General features: G+C 50.1%; 1 protein-coding gene and 1 pseudogene across 1 annotated transcript in view; both read left to right on the top strand.

The window, feature by feature from the left end:
• Foxk1 (forkhead box K1) overlaps window positions 1-16,372 on the top strand; it is a 51,566-nt gene that overhangs the window by 30,193 nt on the left and 5,001 nt on the right. The window contains exons 3-5 of the mRNA XM_010642859.1: window positions 3,906-4,091; window positions 15,384-15,540; window positions 16,070-16,216. Of these exons, the coding sequence (XP_010641161.1) occupies window positions 3,906-4,091; window positions 15,384-15,540; window positions 16,070-16,216 (490 nt within the window). The remainder of the gene's footprint in view (window positions 1-3,905; window positions 4,092-15,383; window positions 15,541-16,069; window positions 16,217-16,372) is intronic.
• On the top strand, window positions 8,379-8,437 carry LOC117286615 (annotated as a pseudogene).

Raw genomic sequence — 16,372 nt, forward strand, 5'->3', positions numbered from 1 at the left:
ATCTTGTGTTTTAACCTGGAAATCTCCTTACAAATGATCTGCAAGTCTCCTGTTCTGATGGTGAGAAGAGAATCGAGGCAGGGTCCTGTCTGCTTTCCTATAGTGGTCCCCAGGTCACCCCAGGGAGACTTAGGACTGGAGAGCAGATGGCCCAGGGCCATGGTCCTCTTCTGGTCTTCATGCCCAGACTTTGTCCTCAGACCTACATGTGTCTGTGACCTGGGCCAGAAGCTGCATCTTTTCTTTTTTTTTTTTTTTCTTCTTTTGTACCGGGGATCAAACTCCGGTCCCTGTGCTTGCAAGGCCAGCAGTGGAACCACTGAGCTAAATTCCCGGCCTGCTGCATCCTCTTTTTAGCTGGCCGTGATGGGGCTGTTGTGTCAGGGCCTTGTGTGGACACAGGGCCTTCCCTGCCCAGGACCCAGAGTCCTGACCATGTGAGCTCCCTGCTCAGTCACACATTGTGATGGAATGGGAGGAAGAGATGCTTGGTAGCATACCCAGAAACTATCTCCTTATCACTGTCATTACTGTCTGACCGTGTTATCACAGCGAGTGTGTCACCATACTCTAGCATGCTCTACCTTCATACACTGTTCTCTACCTTTGGTGCCACTGTTGACAGGTGGACCTCACCTGGTCAGCATGGCTCATCTGCCCAAATCCCCAGCTGCACTCGTGGCTCCAAAGCACTTTCCTTCCTTCTCCAGCTTGGGGATGCCCAGCCCACTCTCAGACTCTAGTGTTGGTGGATATGGCTGTGTGACTTGAAAAAGCTGACGGGCATCTAGGTTGACACCCACGGGCTTCAGAGAGCACCTTAGGACCACCAGTGTGGGGCCTTTGCAGCCAGAATACCAGGGGAGGAAATTTCCGTCGGGCTGCAGGGAGACTGAGGAGAACCAGAGCGTCCCCTTTAGATTGGGCATAGAAGCAGAGCTTGAAGTCCGCCTGAACCCACTTCCAATTTGCTCTTAGAACCCTTGCAGTTTTGGTAGTATGGCCATTTTCACTATGTTGATTCTTCCTAACCCAAGAGCAGGGGATGTCTTTCCATTTTCTTATATCCTCTTTGATCTCTTTTTTCAGAGTGCTGTAGTTTTCAGTGTATAAGTCTTTTGCTTCTTTTGTTAGATTGATTCCTAGATACTTAATTTTTTTGGATGCTATTGTGAAAGGAATTGTTTGCCTAATTTCTCTGTCAGTGAGTCTGTTAGTTGTGTACAAGAAGGCTATTGATTTTTGGGTATTGACCTTGTATCCAGCTACTCTGCTAAAAGTGTCAATTAAGTCTAGAAGTCTTTTGGTCAAGTTTTTTGGGTCTTTAATGTAGAGTATCATTTCGTCAGCAAATAATGACAGTTTAACTTCTTCCTTCCCTATCTTTATTGCTTTAATTTCTTCCTCTTGTCTAATTGCTATGGCTAATGTTTCCAGAACTATATCAAAGAGGAGTGGTGATAGTGGGAAACAGCCCATTTGCCCATCAGTTGGAAACTGGATAAAGAAGATGCGTTTTTTTTTGTAAAATGGAATGCTACTCAGCCATAAAGAATGAGAAATTAGAGTCATTCATAGGAAAATGGATACATATTGAGGATATACTCCTAAGTGAAATAAGTCACACATGTGTAAATACCAAATAGTTTCTCTGGTGTGAAAAACTATAATAGTACATAAGATCCTAATGAGATAATTGACAATGTGAAATAGGAAGAAAAGGGCTAAAGTTGTAGGGAAAGTGGGAAGGATGGGGGAAAGGGAATAAGGGAAAGGAAAAAAATAGGAGAAAATGAAAAAATGGAAATAAAATGTTTGTAAATGGGGAGGAGAGGAGGGGGTGAAGGGATTGTAGGGACAAGGGGAAAAAATGAGAACCAAGACCTGTCATGTAAAGGTGCAAGATCCAACAATGAATGTAACTGTACTGTATACCTAAAATGTATCCATAAACTCAATGAGAGAAAAAAAAAGAACACTTGCAAATAAGTCCTAGACACTCCCCCAAAGCTTGCCACAAAATAGCTCACATTTATTATTTTAGTATCATTATTACATTAGAATCAGAGACAAGTTCTGTTAAGAAACACCTCCAAGAAGAATTTTTATATTTTATTTCCACACTGAAAACCAGTCAGATTTGCTTCAGCCCCAAAGAGCGTGTTTATGTGAAATCAAGTGAATGCTAGCAATGATGTGCGCTTTTTTTTCTCTCTCTAAATGGTAGATGGGTGAAAGAACTTCGGGCTGCCACAAGCAGAGCCCTAGGAGTGATGCTGACACCACACTTCAGACCCTGCCAGCCCCAGCAGTAGAATGACAGGCCACTCCTCCCATGATCCCTCTCACCCCAAAGTGGTGGCTGTTGGCCTCTGCTCTGATTGTGTGCATGGGACCATTACCTCCAGCTGGGTCACAGTCAGCTAGCAGGATGTCCAGCCCCCTATTTCGAGATATGATCTCAATCAGTCGCTAAGTTGCCCAGGCTGGGATCAAACTTCTGACCCTCGTGCCTCAGCCTCCCAGAGTGCATCACCAGTTCACACCATGCCATAGTCATGTATCACAGGTCCCAGCTTTGACTTTTTCTTAATTCTTTTTTTTTTTTTTTTTAACTGACTTGTGGGCCAGGGATTTATCTCAGTGGGTCTGCCGTCTGCCTTGCAAGCACAAGGACCCGGGTTCAATCCCCGGTACAAAAAAAAACAACTGACTTGAAGAGCAGGATACTCTTAGAATGAAGGAACATTTTGTTCGCATCTGAGTTTGCAAGGTTTGAGGTAGCGCTGTCCACACTGCTATGGGGCAGAAGGCAGTCAGGACCTTGCAAGCACAAGGACCCGGGTTCAATCCCCGGTACACAAAAAAACAAAAAAAACAACTGACTTGTAAGAGCAGGATACTCTTAGAATGAAGGAACATTTTGTTCACATCTGAGTTTGCAAGGTTTGAGGTAGCGCTGTCCACACTGCTATGGGGCAGAAGGCAGTCAGGAACAGACACAGCTGCCCCCAGGTCCCGGCAGCTGTTCCACAGAGGCTGGGTGTCTCTCAAGTGGAGGGCTCTTTGAAGAGCCAGAAGTGTGTTGTTATCGCTGGGCTTCTGTGCTTTCCTATACTCCCTGCCCACTTTCCACACAGTAGTGGTCATGAGCAACTTGGATTGTCCTACTCTGTGGGCAGCCTGATTTAATTTGTTTCGTTTTTGTTGTATTCTTTTCCTGATGTGCAGTTAGCAAGTCGTTGATTTGTGATTTCTCAGTGTGGAAATGAGGTGGTATGCAAGATAGGCTTGTTCTCAGAGATGGAGCCTTGAACAGCATCTGCCATCCTCTGATCCCTCACGCAGCCTTGTGTCAGATGCCTCCACAGCTGTGGAGTTGGACCTGTCAGCACTTGGCCATGTCTAGTAGGAAAAGCAGGCTCAAGGTCTTTAAGCTCAGAGCTAACTGGGAAACTGGTGTTAAGCTCTGGGTTTGTAACTGCTCTCTAGGACTCCTTTCTGACGTGTTTTCAGGTGACATCACTACCTGTATCAAGTAGCATTTGCTTTCATTGTCCACATAGCATAGCATCTCTGCAGAAATACCATGCCCATTCATAGACATGTCGGGGCACACAGCAGCTGCCCAGTGGACATCCGGGAGCTGTGAGGGAGATGGACCACACTGCAGCTTGTGTATTTATCCCTCTTCTGCACCTCTCACAGAGTGCAGCTGCTGTGTGGGCATGGAGAAGCTGTGTGGGAATCAACCTAGCAGAGGCATGGAGTGGCTGAGGCTCAGCCCCACGAGTCACAGTGAGCTGCGAGTCCTGTCCCTCCAGCCTACGTTGACCAGAGCTCTCCCTCTTGAAACCCAGTGTCCTTCCCCTGCTTCCCTGCACCTGACCCTCTCTCCTTTGCAGGTGTACCTTCCGGTTCCCCAGCACAGCCATCAAGATCCAGTTCACATCCCTGTACCATAAAGAAGAGGCTCCAGCGTCTCCTCTCCGGCCACTCTACCCCCAGATCTCCCCGCTGAAGATCCACATTCCGGAGCCGGATCTCCGGAGCCTGGTCAGCCCCATCCCCTCCCCAACTGGCACCATCAGGTAAGCGGCTGCCTGCCAAACCGGGACCCTGGTGGATTCACCCTCTGTACTCAAAATATTTATCACTGCTTCCCCCTGCCTCCAGGTGGAAGTTTTAGATAGAAGAACCTGATAACACCAGCACAGGAGTCTCTCTCTCTCTCTCTCTCTCTCTCTCTCTCTCTCTCTCTCCTACACCTTAAAAACATTTTAAAGTAATGTTTACATACTAGGATCTGGTGAACTTGTTTTTCCTCTTTTCTTTACTTTTGAGATTCTGGGGATTGAATCCAGGGCCCTAGCACTGAGTTATATCCCCAGGCCCTTTTTTAAAACTTTGAAGCAGGTCTGTCTAAGTTGCTAAGTTGCCCAGGTTGGGCTCAGGTTTATGATTCTCCTGCCTCAGCCTCAGAGGAAGAATTACAGATATGTGCTGTCACTCTTGATCATCATAGCCACTTTTTGTGTATGGTGGGGGGTACTGGGGATCAAGTTTAGGACCTTGCGCTTGTAAGGCAGGTGTGGTGCCTGCCCAATCATCACAGCCACTTTTTAATGAAATGGGCTGTTCTCTCACATGTGCACCCATGTGTCCCAGAAGATGGCCCTCATGTGTTTGGGTGTAAGGCCATAGCTCCTGCCATGGCCCCTGCTGCTTCCACCACCTCTGGTGCATTGTCAAGGACATAGTGCAGGCTGGGAGGCCATGTCTGGTACCGTTATGATGGTGGCTTGAGCCTGACATTCCACTGCGGGGTCTCGGGTTTCCAGGGGTGCTTCACTTCATGCTCTGAGAACTGCTTTGCAGCAGAGGCAGGGTGGTGCTGTCTTCTAGCCCCAAAAGCGAGTCCCTCTGTGTTTGTTGCGCAGAATGTTCCCCACAGGTGACTCCTCTCGAGCTTTGGGCATGGAATCATACTGAGGTTCACCCTTGTGTATTGCTACAGGGGTGGCTCCCATCCCCAGTTTGGCTGTGCTCAGTATTACACTGACTTTAGTTTTCCTGTGTGCACCTGTATGTGTGGGGGTGGCTGTGTTTGACCTGTGAGAAACTGGCTTCCTCTCATCAAAAACAGCTTCCCTCATTACTGGGAATGAAACCCAGGTCCTTCGCTCTGAGCTACATTCCAAGCCCTTTTTATTTTGAGACAGGGTTTTGCTAAGTTACTGAGTTGCCCAGGCTGGGCTGAAACGTAAGATCCTCCTGCCTCAGCCTCATAGAATGCTGGGATTATGGGCATGTGCCATCATGCCCAATCCTTTTGTTATTTCTTAATCTTCACAGCTTTATGAGACTCTGGTTTTCTAAACTTCATTCACATTCCTGAAGTAGCCCTATCCTAAGACCCAAGTTCTGTGTGAACAGGTGTCTTCCAGATGTCTGGCATGGGCAAGACCCTACTCCCCCACCCCAGCTCACTGTGTGCCAGTGCCTGGTAATGCACCTGTGTTCTTTTCTGCAGTATAATTCACGCACAGCTAAGAAAATGCCGTGTGGCACAGTGAGGCATCCAGTGTGGAAGATAGTTTAACCTAGGAGGAGAAGACAAGGATTCCCCTGAGATCCTGCAGCTTGCTGTCATCCATCCATGCAGTAGCCCACGTGTTCGTGACAGCACCATTTGTAATATCCCCAAAGCAGAGACATTGCAGTGTCAGCCTTGAGGGTTGAGGGATGGCCTGTGCGTAGGACAGGCAGTCACTAGCCACAGAAAGCTGTGAGGGACTCATCCCTGGTCCAGGTGGCCTGGCCAGGAAAATGCACTGCCCGTTAGAGGAGCCAGCGTGGAGGCCATGCAGTGTATGACCCTTTTGGAGCAGCACCTGGGGCCAGGCAGCCACTGACAGGAGCCAGGTTCATGGCCCCCGGACGAGAAGGTGAAGACTGTGGTGGTTTGTGACTACAGGGTGGGATTCTCCTGGGGTGGCGAAGATGTTCTGGTGTCTGACAGCAGTGATGGTACACACCTAGCAAGTACACTGAGCACCACTGAGGTACACGCACTCCATGGGTGATTTGTGCTGAACGTGACATGTATCTCAGTGAAGCCCATAAGCCTGATGTGTCCTTAAAGCTTTATCCACTGTGCCCTGAAAGCAACTGTTGGAGTGAAAGCCAGGCCATGTCTCAAGCTGCCAGGAGCTGGGCTGGCTGCCTCCTGTTTTTGAGGTGTCCTGAGCAGCAAAGACCTTCCATTCCCGGCACAGCTGAGGGGCTGGGCTGTCTGGGCTGGGCCCCCACCTCCACCTTAGCCATAGCCCAGCATGGGTGATCCAGCCAGGCCGCAGAGAAGCAGATTCGGAAAGAGAAGTGTTTGGGCCTAGACATGGAGATCTTAGGGAAAAAGGAATGTTTTCCAGCCATAGCCCAGAGAAAAATAGCTGCTAGTGAAGAAGGTGTTGTAGCGGAGCTGTGGGCTGAAGGGTGCTTCTGTCAGAAGGGACAGGGTTGCAGAGGCCCGAAGTCCTCCTTTCTGATCAGGGTCCAGGGTCCTATCTTTCTTGCTGGAGCTGGAGGCTGGCCTGTGTCCCCTTCATGGTGCTCACCACATGGTCCTTTTTGCATGCCCCACGTGGGGTCCGGTTTGTTGGTCACCTGATGCAAGTAGTGGCTTGGGCCTGCCTCTTAGGCCTGGGCTTTTAATGCAGAGTCACAGCAGAGGCCATCTGTTGACATCGTTTATCTTAGGCCTGAGGAATTCAATTGAGTGTTTAGAAACCTCACAGCCCTTGAGGTTTTGCTGGCCAAGGCACTTTTCAGTTAAAGTTTCTTCACAGGGTGGGGCTGACATGTTTACAAACATGCCCTGCCCTGCCCTTCCTCTGGGGGAGGGGTGGCTTCCTGGAGGGCCCTGGGCCAGCTCTGCCACTTGCCTAATTTGGTGTTCCTTCGCCTTGCCTGTCCCCATTGGCCGCTGTGTCCTGAGGCTGGGGGAGGTCCTGGTCAGCCCCTCCTTGGAGCAGCAGCTCCCTGGCTGGTCCCAGCCTGGCTGTCACCTGCTGGAACCTTTCCAGGAGCCACAGCCCCGTGGCCATGTCCCTCCCCCGCCCCAGTTTCACTGCTGGCCTGTGTGTGTGTGTGTGTGTGTGTGTGTGTGTGTGTGTTTCCGGTTTTTGCCCTGCTGCAAGTACACCCAGCAAATGAATGAACTCTCTTTAAAATACATTCTGTGACTTTCACCAGCCCTGTGACCTTTCTTCTCCAATAAAAGTGTTTTAGGAAAGAGGGAATCAGTTAATCATTTTCTAGGTCAGACAAAAACAGCCACCAGTCTAATCTGTGCTCTTCAGAGCTGGTGTTTTCAAAAAAAAAAACCACTGGAGTCACACCCACAAGAGGCATTTCAGGGCGGGGGTGGAGGTGGGGGCTTGGGTCCATTTGCCCCAGCGTGGAGATCAGAAATTAAAGTCGCTTGTGAAATTTGGCAAAGGTTAGCAGTACATTACGTAAAATAATGTACCAAGTGGAGTCTAAGACCTCCTTTTAACCACGACCCTTATGCACAGCTCTGCTTCATTTTGCTAGATAACTCTCAGTCCTGACTCAGCTGGCTGCCTTCCGAGTTCAGAGGTTCCTGGGTCTGCTAGAGGTTCAGTGGTCTCCTCTCTTCCCTCCTTGGTTTCACTTTCTGTGATTTCAATTGCCTGCAGCCAAACAGGCTCTGTAAATATTAAATGGAAAATTCTAGCAGTGACTAATTCTCAGGCTTTAAACTGCTCCATTCAGAATAGTGTGATGAAATCTACTCGGGCGCAGGGCAGGAAATGTCCCTTTGTCCCTCAGATCGAGGCCATGTGCTCTATGCCCCACCCCACCCCCAGCCATGTGGCAGCCGGCTAGGTTATCAGATGTGTAGCTGTGCACAGAGCTAGTGTTTCCGGTGGCCCCAGAGCACCAGGTGCCCGTGCGGGAGATTCAGGTGCCAAGACAGGTAGCAAAACACTGCCTCTAAGTGAAAAGTGCAAGTGCATCATGTACAGGGATACAGGGTCAGTACTGAGGGTGAAGCATCCACTGAGGAGCACAGATCTGATCCCCAAGGGTAAGGGGACTCCATGCTCTTGTTTTTCATGCAAACTTTGGTGCTTCCTCCAGGGTAGCTTGTCCACGTTCTTAGCGTGACTGCAAGAGAAGTGTGTGCATACGTTCAGTCACCCCAGCAGGGGGGCAGGTCAGATCTTGCTGGTGTAGGGCCTCGGATATTGTGGGATCATTGACATCCCAGCTTTGAGTTTCCACCCATACCTGCCAGTCTTGCCAGTTCTGGCTCACCTTGTCCACTTTCCCATCTCAAAATGTGGGGAAATGTGCTTGCTTCAGCAGCACGTATACTAAAATTGGAACGATACAGAGAAGATTAGCATGGAAAAACGTTCCACATCACTGGTCATTCAAGAGATGCAGATGAAAACAACACTGAGATTCCACCTCACCCCACAAACAATGGCTGCTATCAAGAAATCAAACAATAACAAATGTTGGTGGGAGTTGTGGGGAGAAAGGAACCCTTCTCCATTATTGGTGGGAGTGCAGACTGGTGCAACCACTGTGGAAATCAGTACGGAGATACCTCAAAGAGCTTGGACTGGAGGTTCCATTTGACCCAGCCAGCCCTCTCCTGGGTATCCTTCCAAAAGAATTAAAGGAATCATACCACAGTGATATCTGTGCACCCATGTTTATAGCGGCACAGTTTGTAATAGCTAAAACTTGGAAACAGCCCATTTGCCCCTCAGTTGGAAACTGGATAAAGAAGATGTGGTTTTTCTATAAAATGGAATATTACTCAGCCATAAAGAATGAGAAATTAGATTCATTCATAGGAAGATGGATACATATTGAGGATATACTCCTAAGTGAAATAAATAAGTCACACATGTATAAATACCAAATAGTTTCTCTGGTGTGAAAAACTATAATAGTACATAAGATCCTAATGAGATAATTGACAATGTGAAATAGGAAGAAAAGGGCTAAAGGTATAGGGAAAGTGGGAAGGGTGGGGGAAAGGGAATGGGAAAGGAAAAAAATAGGAGAAAATGAAAAAATGGAAATAAAATGTTTGTAAATGAGGAGGAGAGGAGGGGGTGAAGGGATTGTAGGGACAAGGGGAAAAAATGAGAACCAAGACCTGTCATGTAAAGGTACAAGATCCCAATGATGAATGTAACTGTACTATATTATACCTAAAATGTACCAAGAAACTCAGTTTTTAAAAAGTGGAGAAATAAGCCAGGCATGGTGGTACATGCTTGATGTCTGCCACGTGAGGAAGCTGAGGCAGGAAGATCTCAAGTTCACGCCTGGCCTGGGCATTTAGGAACTTAGCAACCTTATCTTGCCTTTGGAAGGTAAAAATCCATCCCCGCTGCTGAAAGGTGGGGGCCCTCTGTGTTCCTTTTATTTTTCCCTGTTGCCTAAATCTCTCCCAGGGTGTTTAGGGCTCTAAAACGTTGAGAGTATGGTGTGCAGCATGGCAGGGTCATCCCAGTTCTCCTGAGACTGTGGCAGGAGCCCACAGTTTCCCGTTTTCCCAGCTGTACCTCTGTGGTGTCCTCAACTTGTGTTTCCTCGTGGGCGCATGCATATGGTGGGCAGCCCAGCCCAGCCTTGGGAGCTGACAGGCTGAGGTGGCCTGCCCAGGAGTCTGGGGACCGCACCCCAGCATCCACACGAGTCTTAAGTGTCACATACAGACCAGCTCGCCATGTCCTTCTCTGGGAAAAAAGCATTTCTGAGGCTACTCCAGGTTTTAGAGTAGCTTCCTCAGATTTTATAGCATCGAATTTATCTTAAGGGAGCCACAGACATTCTTGGATGTAGGTCTAAAAAGATTCTTTCCCTGTTATTCTTTTTTTTTCCTTTGTTCTTTTCTTTCTGGAGTTGCTGTGTGTGCATTATGGTGAAAAGGATAATCCCTCTCTTACCTCTGACTTTGTCTTCTGGCCGTTGCCTGGATATTTCTTCATGACAGTCATATCCATCCATGCCTGGCCTCTTGGATTTAGATATTACACTTGGACTTCTACATGGAAGTTAAGGATTTAGTATTTCCTCCCGCCCCGTCATTCCTGTAAAATTACATCACTTTGATTCAATCAGTATCAGCATTTTCTTTATTGTAACCTTGTGGTAATGGTCATGCCCAGCCATTTCCTTCCTTGTACTTAGGCCTATTTTCCCCCTCCCCAGAGTCCTGATTCCTCTTTCTGTTGGGTTGGCTCTGTGTGCCTGCTGTGGCATGTCCTGCTCTGGCTGAGTGGGCAGGAATCTCATCGAGAGGCCTTCGTGTCTCTGCAGTCCTCTGCCTGTGCCCCTCAGACCATGGAACCGTCTTCCCTGCCATCTGGGAAGTCCGAGGAGGGCAGGGGTGTCTCTCTTAACTCTGGTGGCTTCCTCTTTCCTGACTTGCTCCTTTGTTTAATTGAGAATGTCCTTCATGCACTTCATGCCCTCAGAATTTTCCTGGGAAAAGGTACAGGAAAGTTAGATTTTTAAAAAATCTTCCATGCCCCAAAATTACTGTTATATTTTCATTCTCACTGGATAAATCGATTTCTAGATATAGGGATCAAGGTTGGACCCTTTTCTTTCTCTGAATTTAAAGTCTTTTTCTGGCTGCAAAGGTTGCTGTTAAGAAGTTGCACAATGTCCAGTCCCTGACACTTTTTCCCCAGGACTCTTAAGGGGGGTGCCCGGTGTCCCTGGTATGCAGCAGTGCCACCATGATAGACTTAGAGAGTCTCCTTTCTCTGATTGGGGCATGCAGTGACCCCTTTAGCTGATCGACCTGTGGCCTCTCTGGGGATACGAGTTATGTTGTTTTGTTCCCATGTTCTGTCTTCTCCCTGGCATGGTGGCCTTCCCTATGTCCCTCTGTTCCTTGTTTTGTTCTGCGGGGTCCCTGCCTGGCCCCTGCTGGCTGCATGGCTAGTCACTGGATGTAAGAATGAAGTGGCTGGTTCTGGGACCAGGCCCTGAGTATCCACCACTGAGACTCCGAGGGTGGGGCACCGAGGACCCACAGCCCTCCCCTGTGTGGGGCATCACCTGACCTGAGCTGCAGCTATGCCTGTCTCTTCTGGGGTCCGGGATCTGGTATCCGCAAGTGTCTGGCACATCTGCACATGGTACCCCCCTTATATTTCAGCCATACTCCCCTCTCTTCCCAGCAGCCCCCTGTTTCCACTTGGAATTCAGGGATGGCATTGGAAGAAAGCCCCAGGGGTTGGTCCCAGTCAGGTTGAGGCCTGAACCCTCTGGATGGTGACAGTCATGGGCCCAAGATGGCCACCCTGGCCCCAGAGCTGACTGCAGCTGGCTGCCCCTAGGGCTGTTTGTGGCAGGTTTGTCTCCTCAGCCTGAGTTCCTGTCTATAAGACTGAGGCGCTTCTGTTCCTACTGCCCTGCCTGTCAACACCCTGGCCTTGGGCGGCACCAGTGCAGCCAGGCACGTCTCAGCTGGGCCCTGAAATATGGCCCAGGCTGCGGGGGCTAAAGAACCATCCTGGCCAGAGCAGGTCATTGCAGGGATGGCCTTGCATAGGCTGGCTGCTGGGAGCTCATGCACTCCCAGCCTTCCCACTTTCCCACCTAGGGTGGAGACAGGACCTGGGACATGGGACATGGAAGTGGCACTCTGTGCAGGGGAGAGATAGGAGGTGATCTCTGCCCCTAGGGAGACCTAGTGTTTACGTTGTCTTCTAAGGACCTTCACAAGATGCTGTTAGAGTTGTTGGTTTTTTGTTGAGTTTGGTGTGGTTTGGTTTTTTGGAGACAAGGTCTCACTTTGTAGTTCAGGCAGACCTTGAACTCACTCTGCAGCCCAGACTGGCCTCTAACTTGTGATCCTCCTGCCTCAGCCTTCAAAGTGCTAGATTACAAGTGTGACACCATGCCTGGCTGTAACAGAGTTTTGCAGTGCCTTTGTGTCCCTGGTACTTGGCCTGCAGTCTGGCTTAGCTGTCCCAGGTGGCCCTGAGATAGGTGCCCCTGCTCTGGAGCTCAGTTGCCCCCATCCCAGAGAAGCCTGGGACATCTGGCCTGGGATCAGTCTTCACGTGGTACGTTTGACAGCCCCGAGCTTTCCCACCAGTCTCTGGTGTCTCCCTTCCTACAGCCCCTGGAATGGATATGTGATGTCAGGTGGCCCATCCCAGGCACAGCCAGCTGAAGAGATGGCTGAATGGGGTTTATTGAGAAAGGAGCTGCCCTGCAGGCCGGAAAAGCTGAGTGAGTGTCATTCTGACCTGGCACTGCTGGGACACCACTCAGCCCCGTGGCAGCAGTGACTGTGGCATTGTGCCCTATCCTGGCACCAGGGGGCTCATTGGCATGAACCAGGCCCAGACTGAAAAGCAGCCAAGGGACTGTCCTGCCTTTCCCCCCTCCTTTTGAGCTGGACTTTGCCAAGCCTGGTGTCTGACTTCCGCTCACCCATCCTTTGGGGGGGAGGGGTGCCTCTGCCTGGGGTTTCCTGCACGTTGTAGACTGACATTCTACCCTTCGGCTCTTTACTTTTTTCTTTTCAGACAGTCAAACAGTCTTGTTAAGTGTCTTAAGTCGTCCAGGATAGGCTCCAATTTGGGATCCCCCTACCTCAGCCTCCCAGGGTACTGGGATTACAGGCTGCACCAACACACCTGGCTCATTCTACTTAGTTCTGCACTTGATCTTTTACAAAGCACCTGCAGGTGCTTCCCTCACTCGCCCCACAGTCATCCCAAATCATCAGCGCTCACAGGATGGACCATTACCAGACCACGCAAGACAGAAGCCACTCATTGCCTCAGTGCCTGTGTGCAAGGTGTCAGAGCCGAACGCTCCCTGTCCCACTCCCACTTGAGCTGGATGTTCCTGCCGTGTTGCGGGGAGGCTGGTTGTCTGGGTGACACCTTGGCCTTGTGATCTGCACGGCCCCAGACCTCAGGTCAGCCTCTCCAAGCCCAAGTGCCATCCAGGGGCCTGGATCTGGGGCAGGCTATGTGGAGCCCCCAGCATCACAGGGCCACAGTCCCAGGCGATACCCCGTCACCTTAACACTGCATCCCTCAAATACCTTTGAGTCACAGCTGGTGGGATTTGGCTCCCAGGTGGCTGCATTTGAAAACACAATTTCTGGGTGTGTGAAATGTTATTAGTGAGATCTTCTGTCCCCTCCACACCTGTGTACTTGGGTTTTATTTTAGGTTCAGAATTAAATTCTGAAGTCTCTTGTGTTTTTTTCCCTCAGCTTATGTATAGTTGTTGATTAGAATGTCTCTCTGTCACAGAAGCTTGAGCTGGTCCTGGGAACACAGGCTCCACCTAAGGCACACACATCTGAAAACATTTCTGCACCTGCATGATTACCTGTCTCTAGCAAATGTGGGAATCAGGTGGGAAAGAGAACTAAAGTTCTCAAATTAGAAGCCTGGTATAATGGTGCACTCCTGTAATCTCATGGACTTGGGAGGCTGAGGTAGGAGAAGGATCACAAGTTTGAGCTCAGTATGAGCAACTGAGCAAGATCTTGTCTCAAAATAAAGAGCAGACGGAGTAGCCCAGTGTGAAGGCTCTAGGTTCTATTCCTTGTACCACACACACAAAAAAATCATAAATGAGAAGGCTTAGAATTCTGCTTGCCTACAGCTTATTCACCCCTGAAAGGGGCAGTGAGTGACCCAGCTTCAAGTTTCTCCTAGGGTTAGCCACAGGGTTTTCTCAATTGAGCTCAGCTTTTCATTCATCCCTTGCTCCATCCAGCAAGTGTTTCTTTAGCCCTGATTGTGCAGGTGGCTGCCGCTGAGAGGGAAACAGATCCGGGATGCTCTGGGACCTGGGGCCTGAGAGGCAGCAGTGCAGAGGAGGGAGGAGGCAATGTGGGCTGAGTCCCAATGCTGGAGACCTGGTGTTTGGACGGTGGCAATAAGGAGGAAGGAGAAAGCAGCAAGCAGTCCTCCAGCCTGGTGCAAGGGGGAGCCGCCACCTCCTGGGGCTCTGGGTGGCCTGAGGGCATGCAACATAGGAGCAATTGCCCCTCTGTCCCAAGGCCGGCCATCGCAGGCTCTGAGTGGGGCTCTGTGTTGCATGAGGCAGGACCCACGAAGCACCCACACCCTCCTACCATGTTCAGTTTGGTTTTCTCAGAATGTTTTGAATAGAAATCATTTTCGGAATCAAAATTTTGATGTGGTTTGATAACTAAAGCCTGTCTTCACTAATGAGGGGAAGCAGGTTACAGCTTCCTCTGTGTGTGTGTGTGTGTGTGTGTGTGTGTATTTCTAGAGATTGTTGAACCCCACACTTTTACACTGATCTACATCATCCCCAGCTCTTTTATGCAGTGGACCTTGGAGTTACAACTGGCCTGACATACAAATAACTTGGGTTATGACCAGAATTTTAGTTTTCACTTACCATCAAAGTCTTGAGTTGTGACCCGAATGCCAGCTGCTTGTGCTTCCCAATGGTCTCAGATACAAATTTAACCCTTAAAGAGTTCTGAAAAGAACATTTCAGCATCCTTTCCTGTGTGGGGTTAACTGAGAAATCCTGGGCCAGTGTCTCTAAGGACCCTGAGATCTGCCTGTATATAGGAGAGAGACTTTGAAGGCTGTATAGAGGGGCCTGAGCCTTCAGTTGATCAACCTGAGTTACAACCAGCCCTTGGGAACAAATTGTTCATAAGTCTGGGGTCCACTGTATTTTGAGACGGGGTCTCACTAAGTCCTCAGTTGCCCAGGTTGGGCTCAAACTTGTGATCCTCCTGCCTCAGCCTCCCAGAGTGCCAGGATAATAGGCCTCTACCACTACACCCAGCTCTGCACTTGGTTTTTAACCCCGCAGGTCCCAAGTGCTCTCCTCAGCCTGTGTGTCTGTGGAACCATGGAGTTACTCTCCATCCCAAGCCTTTTCTTGGAGTGCCATCTTGTGGATGGCTTTGCACTATCTGGCTGCTCCCAGGCCACTTAATTAGTCCTCCTGCCTGGTGCTGGCCCTGCCTGATGGGGAAGCCTGGGCAGGTGGGAACTACCATGCCTCGGTGAGCAAGGCGGTGGGGGTCATAGCACCCCCTGCCTGCAGACTCGGGGCTGGGGCGGCCTTGGCCCTACAGCAGAGGCTGCTTCTGGGAGACCACATGTTTCATCGCCGGATCCTATACCCAAGCTGAGACCGCTGCCCTGGGTATGCCCCATCCCCTGAAGAGGGCTGTACTGCTGTGTGCGACGGGGACAGTAGTGAGTCCCCCATCATCCAGGTGGTCCTGGAACCCTGCACAGAGTCCTCCCTCTAGAGACAAAAATTTACCATGTGTCCTTTCCTCCCTGCAGTGTTCCCAACTCTTGTCCAGCCAGTCCACGTGGAGCCGGGTCCTCTGGTTACCGCTATGTCCAGAATGTGACCTCAGACCTGCAGCTCGCTGCGGAGTTCGCAGCGAAGGCCGCCTCGGAGCAGCAGGCAGACACTTCTGGCGGGGACAGCCCCAAGGTCAGAGTCTCAGCACCTGTAGTGACAGAACCGGACAGTAGGGTCCCTGCGGGTGGCACACATGGTGCTTTAGGGCTCACATGTGGCTGGGTAGCTGGGAGAACCAGCAGCCTTCCAGCCTCACCTGCCCAAATGATGAATGTGGCCATTTTCAGTGACTTGAGGTCAGTGCTGCAACCCCGCTCCCATCGTCCTGTCTGCTCCCGCAAGACCATTCTTGAGTCGTAATGATAGTCTCCGAGAAGCACACCACATCTTCCTTATAAGGGTGCACTTTTGTTCTTTTCTCCCTGAGACCTGGTATAATGTATCGGGGGAAAGACAATTCAGAGTTAAACTACATTAGAAACTGCATTTTTCCTTCCCATGAGGCAGAAGTGGCAACTGCGAGTTAATGCAAGCCAGTTGAACTGAGGGTTTCTGGGATGGAGTTGGTCCAGACCCAGGCACCCTTATGGGGAGGTTTTCCTTGTGGGCTGGTGGCATGAAGGCATCACCAAGTGACCTCGTGATCCCTGTCTCTGTGCAGGATGAGTCGAAGCCACCGTACTCCTACGCCCAGCTGATCGTGCAGGCCATCTCCTCGGCCCCGGACAGGCAGCTAACACTAAGCGGCATCTATGCGCACATTACCAGACATTACCCGTACTACAGGACGGCCGACAAGGGCTGGCAGGTGAGGCGGCCCACCGCTCACAGGGTGACACAGCAGGGAGAGACACAGGGCACATCTTCCTGGACCCCGTGGGGTGCCTTAGACTATGTCAGAGCTGCAATGCTATTGAGTGTAAAATGAGGCCTTTTTTTTTTTTTTTTTTTTTTTTTTTTTTTT

This window comes from Fukomys damarensis, unplaced genomic scaffold (genome assembly GCF_012274545.1).
Source record: "Fukomys damarensis isolate Sample0158 unplaced genomic scaffold, DMR_v1.0_HiC HiC_scaffold_17, whole genome shotgun sequence".
NCBI lineage: Eukaryota > Metazoa > Chordata > Mammalia > Rodentia > Bathyergidae > Fukomys > Fukomys damarensis.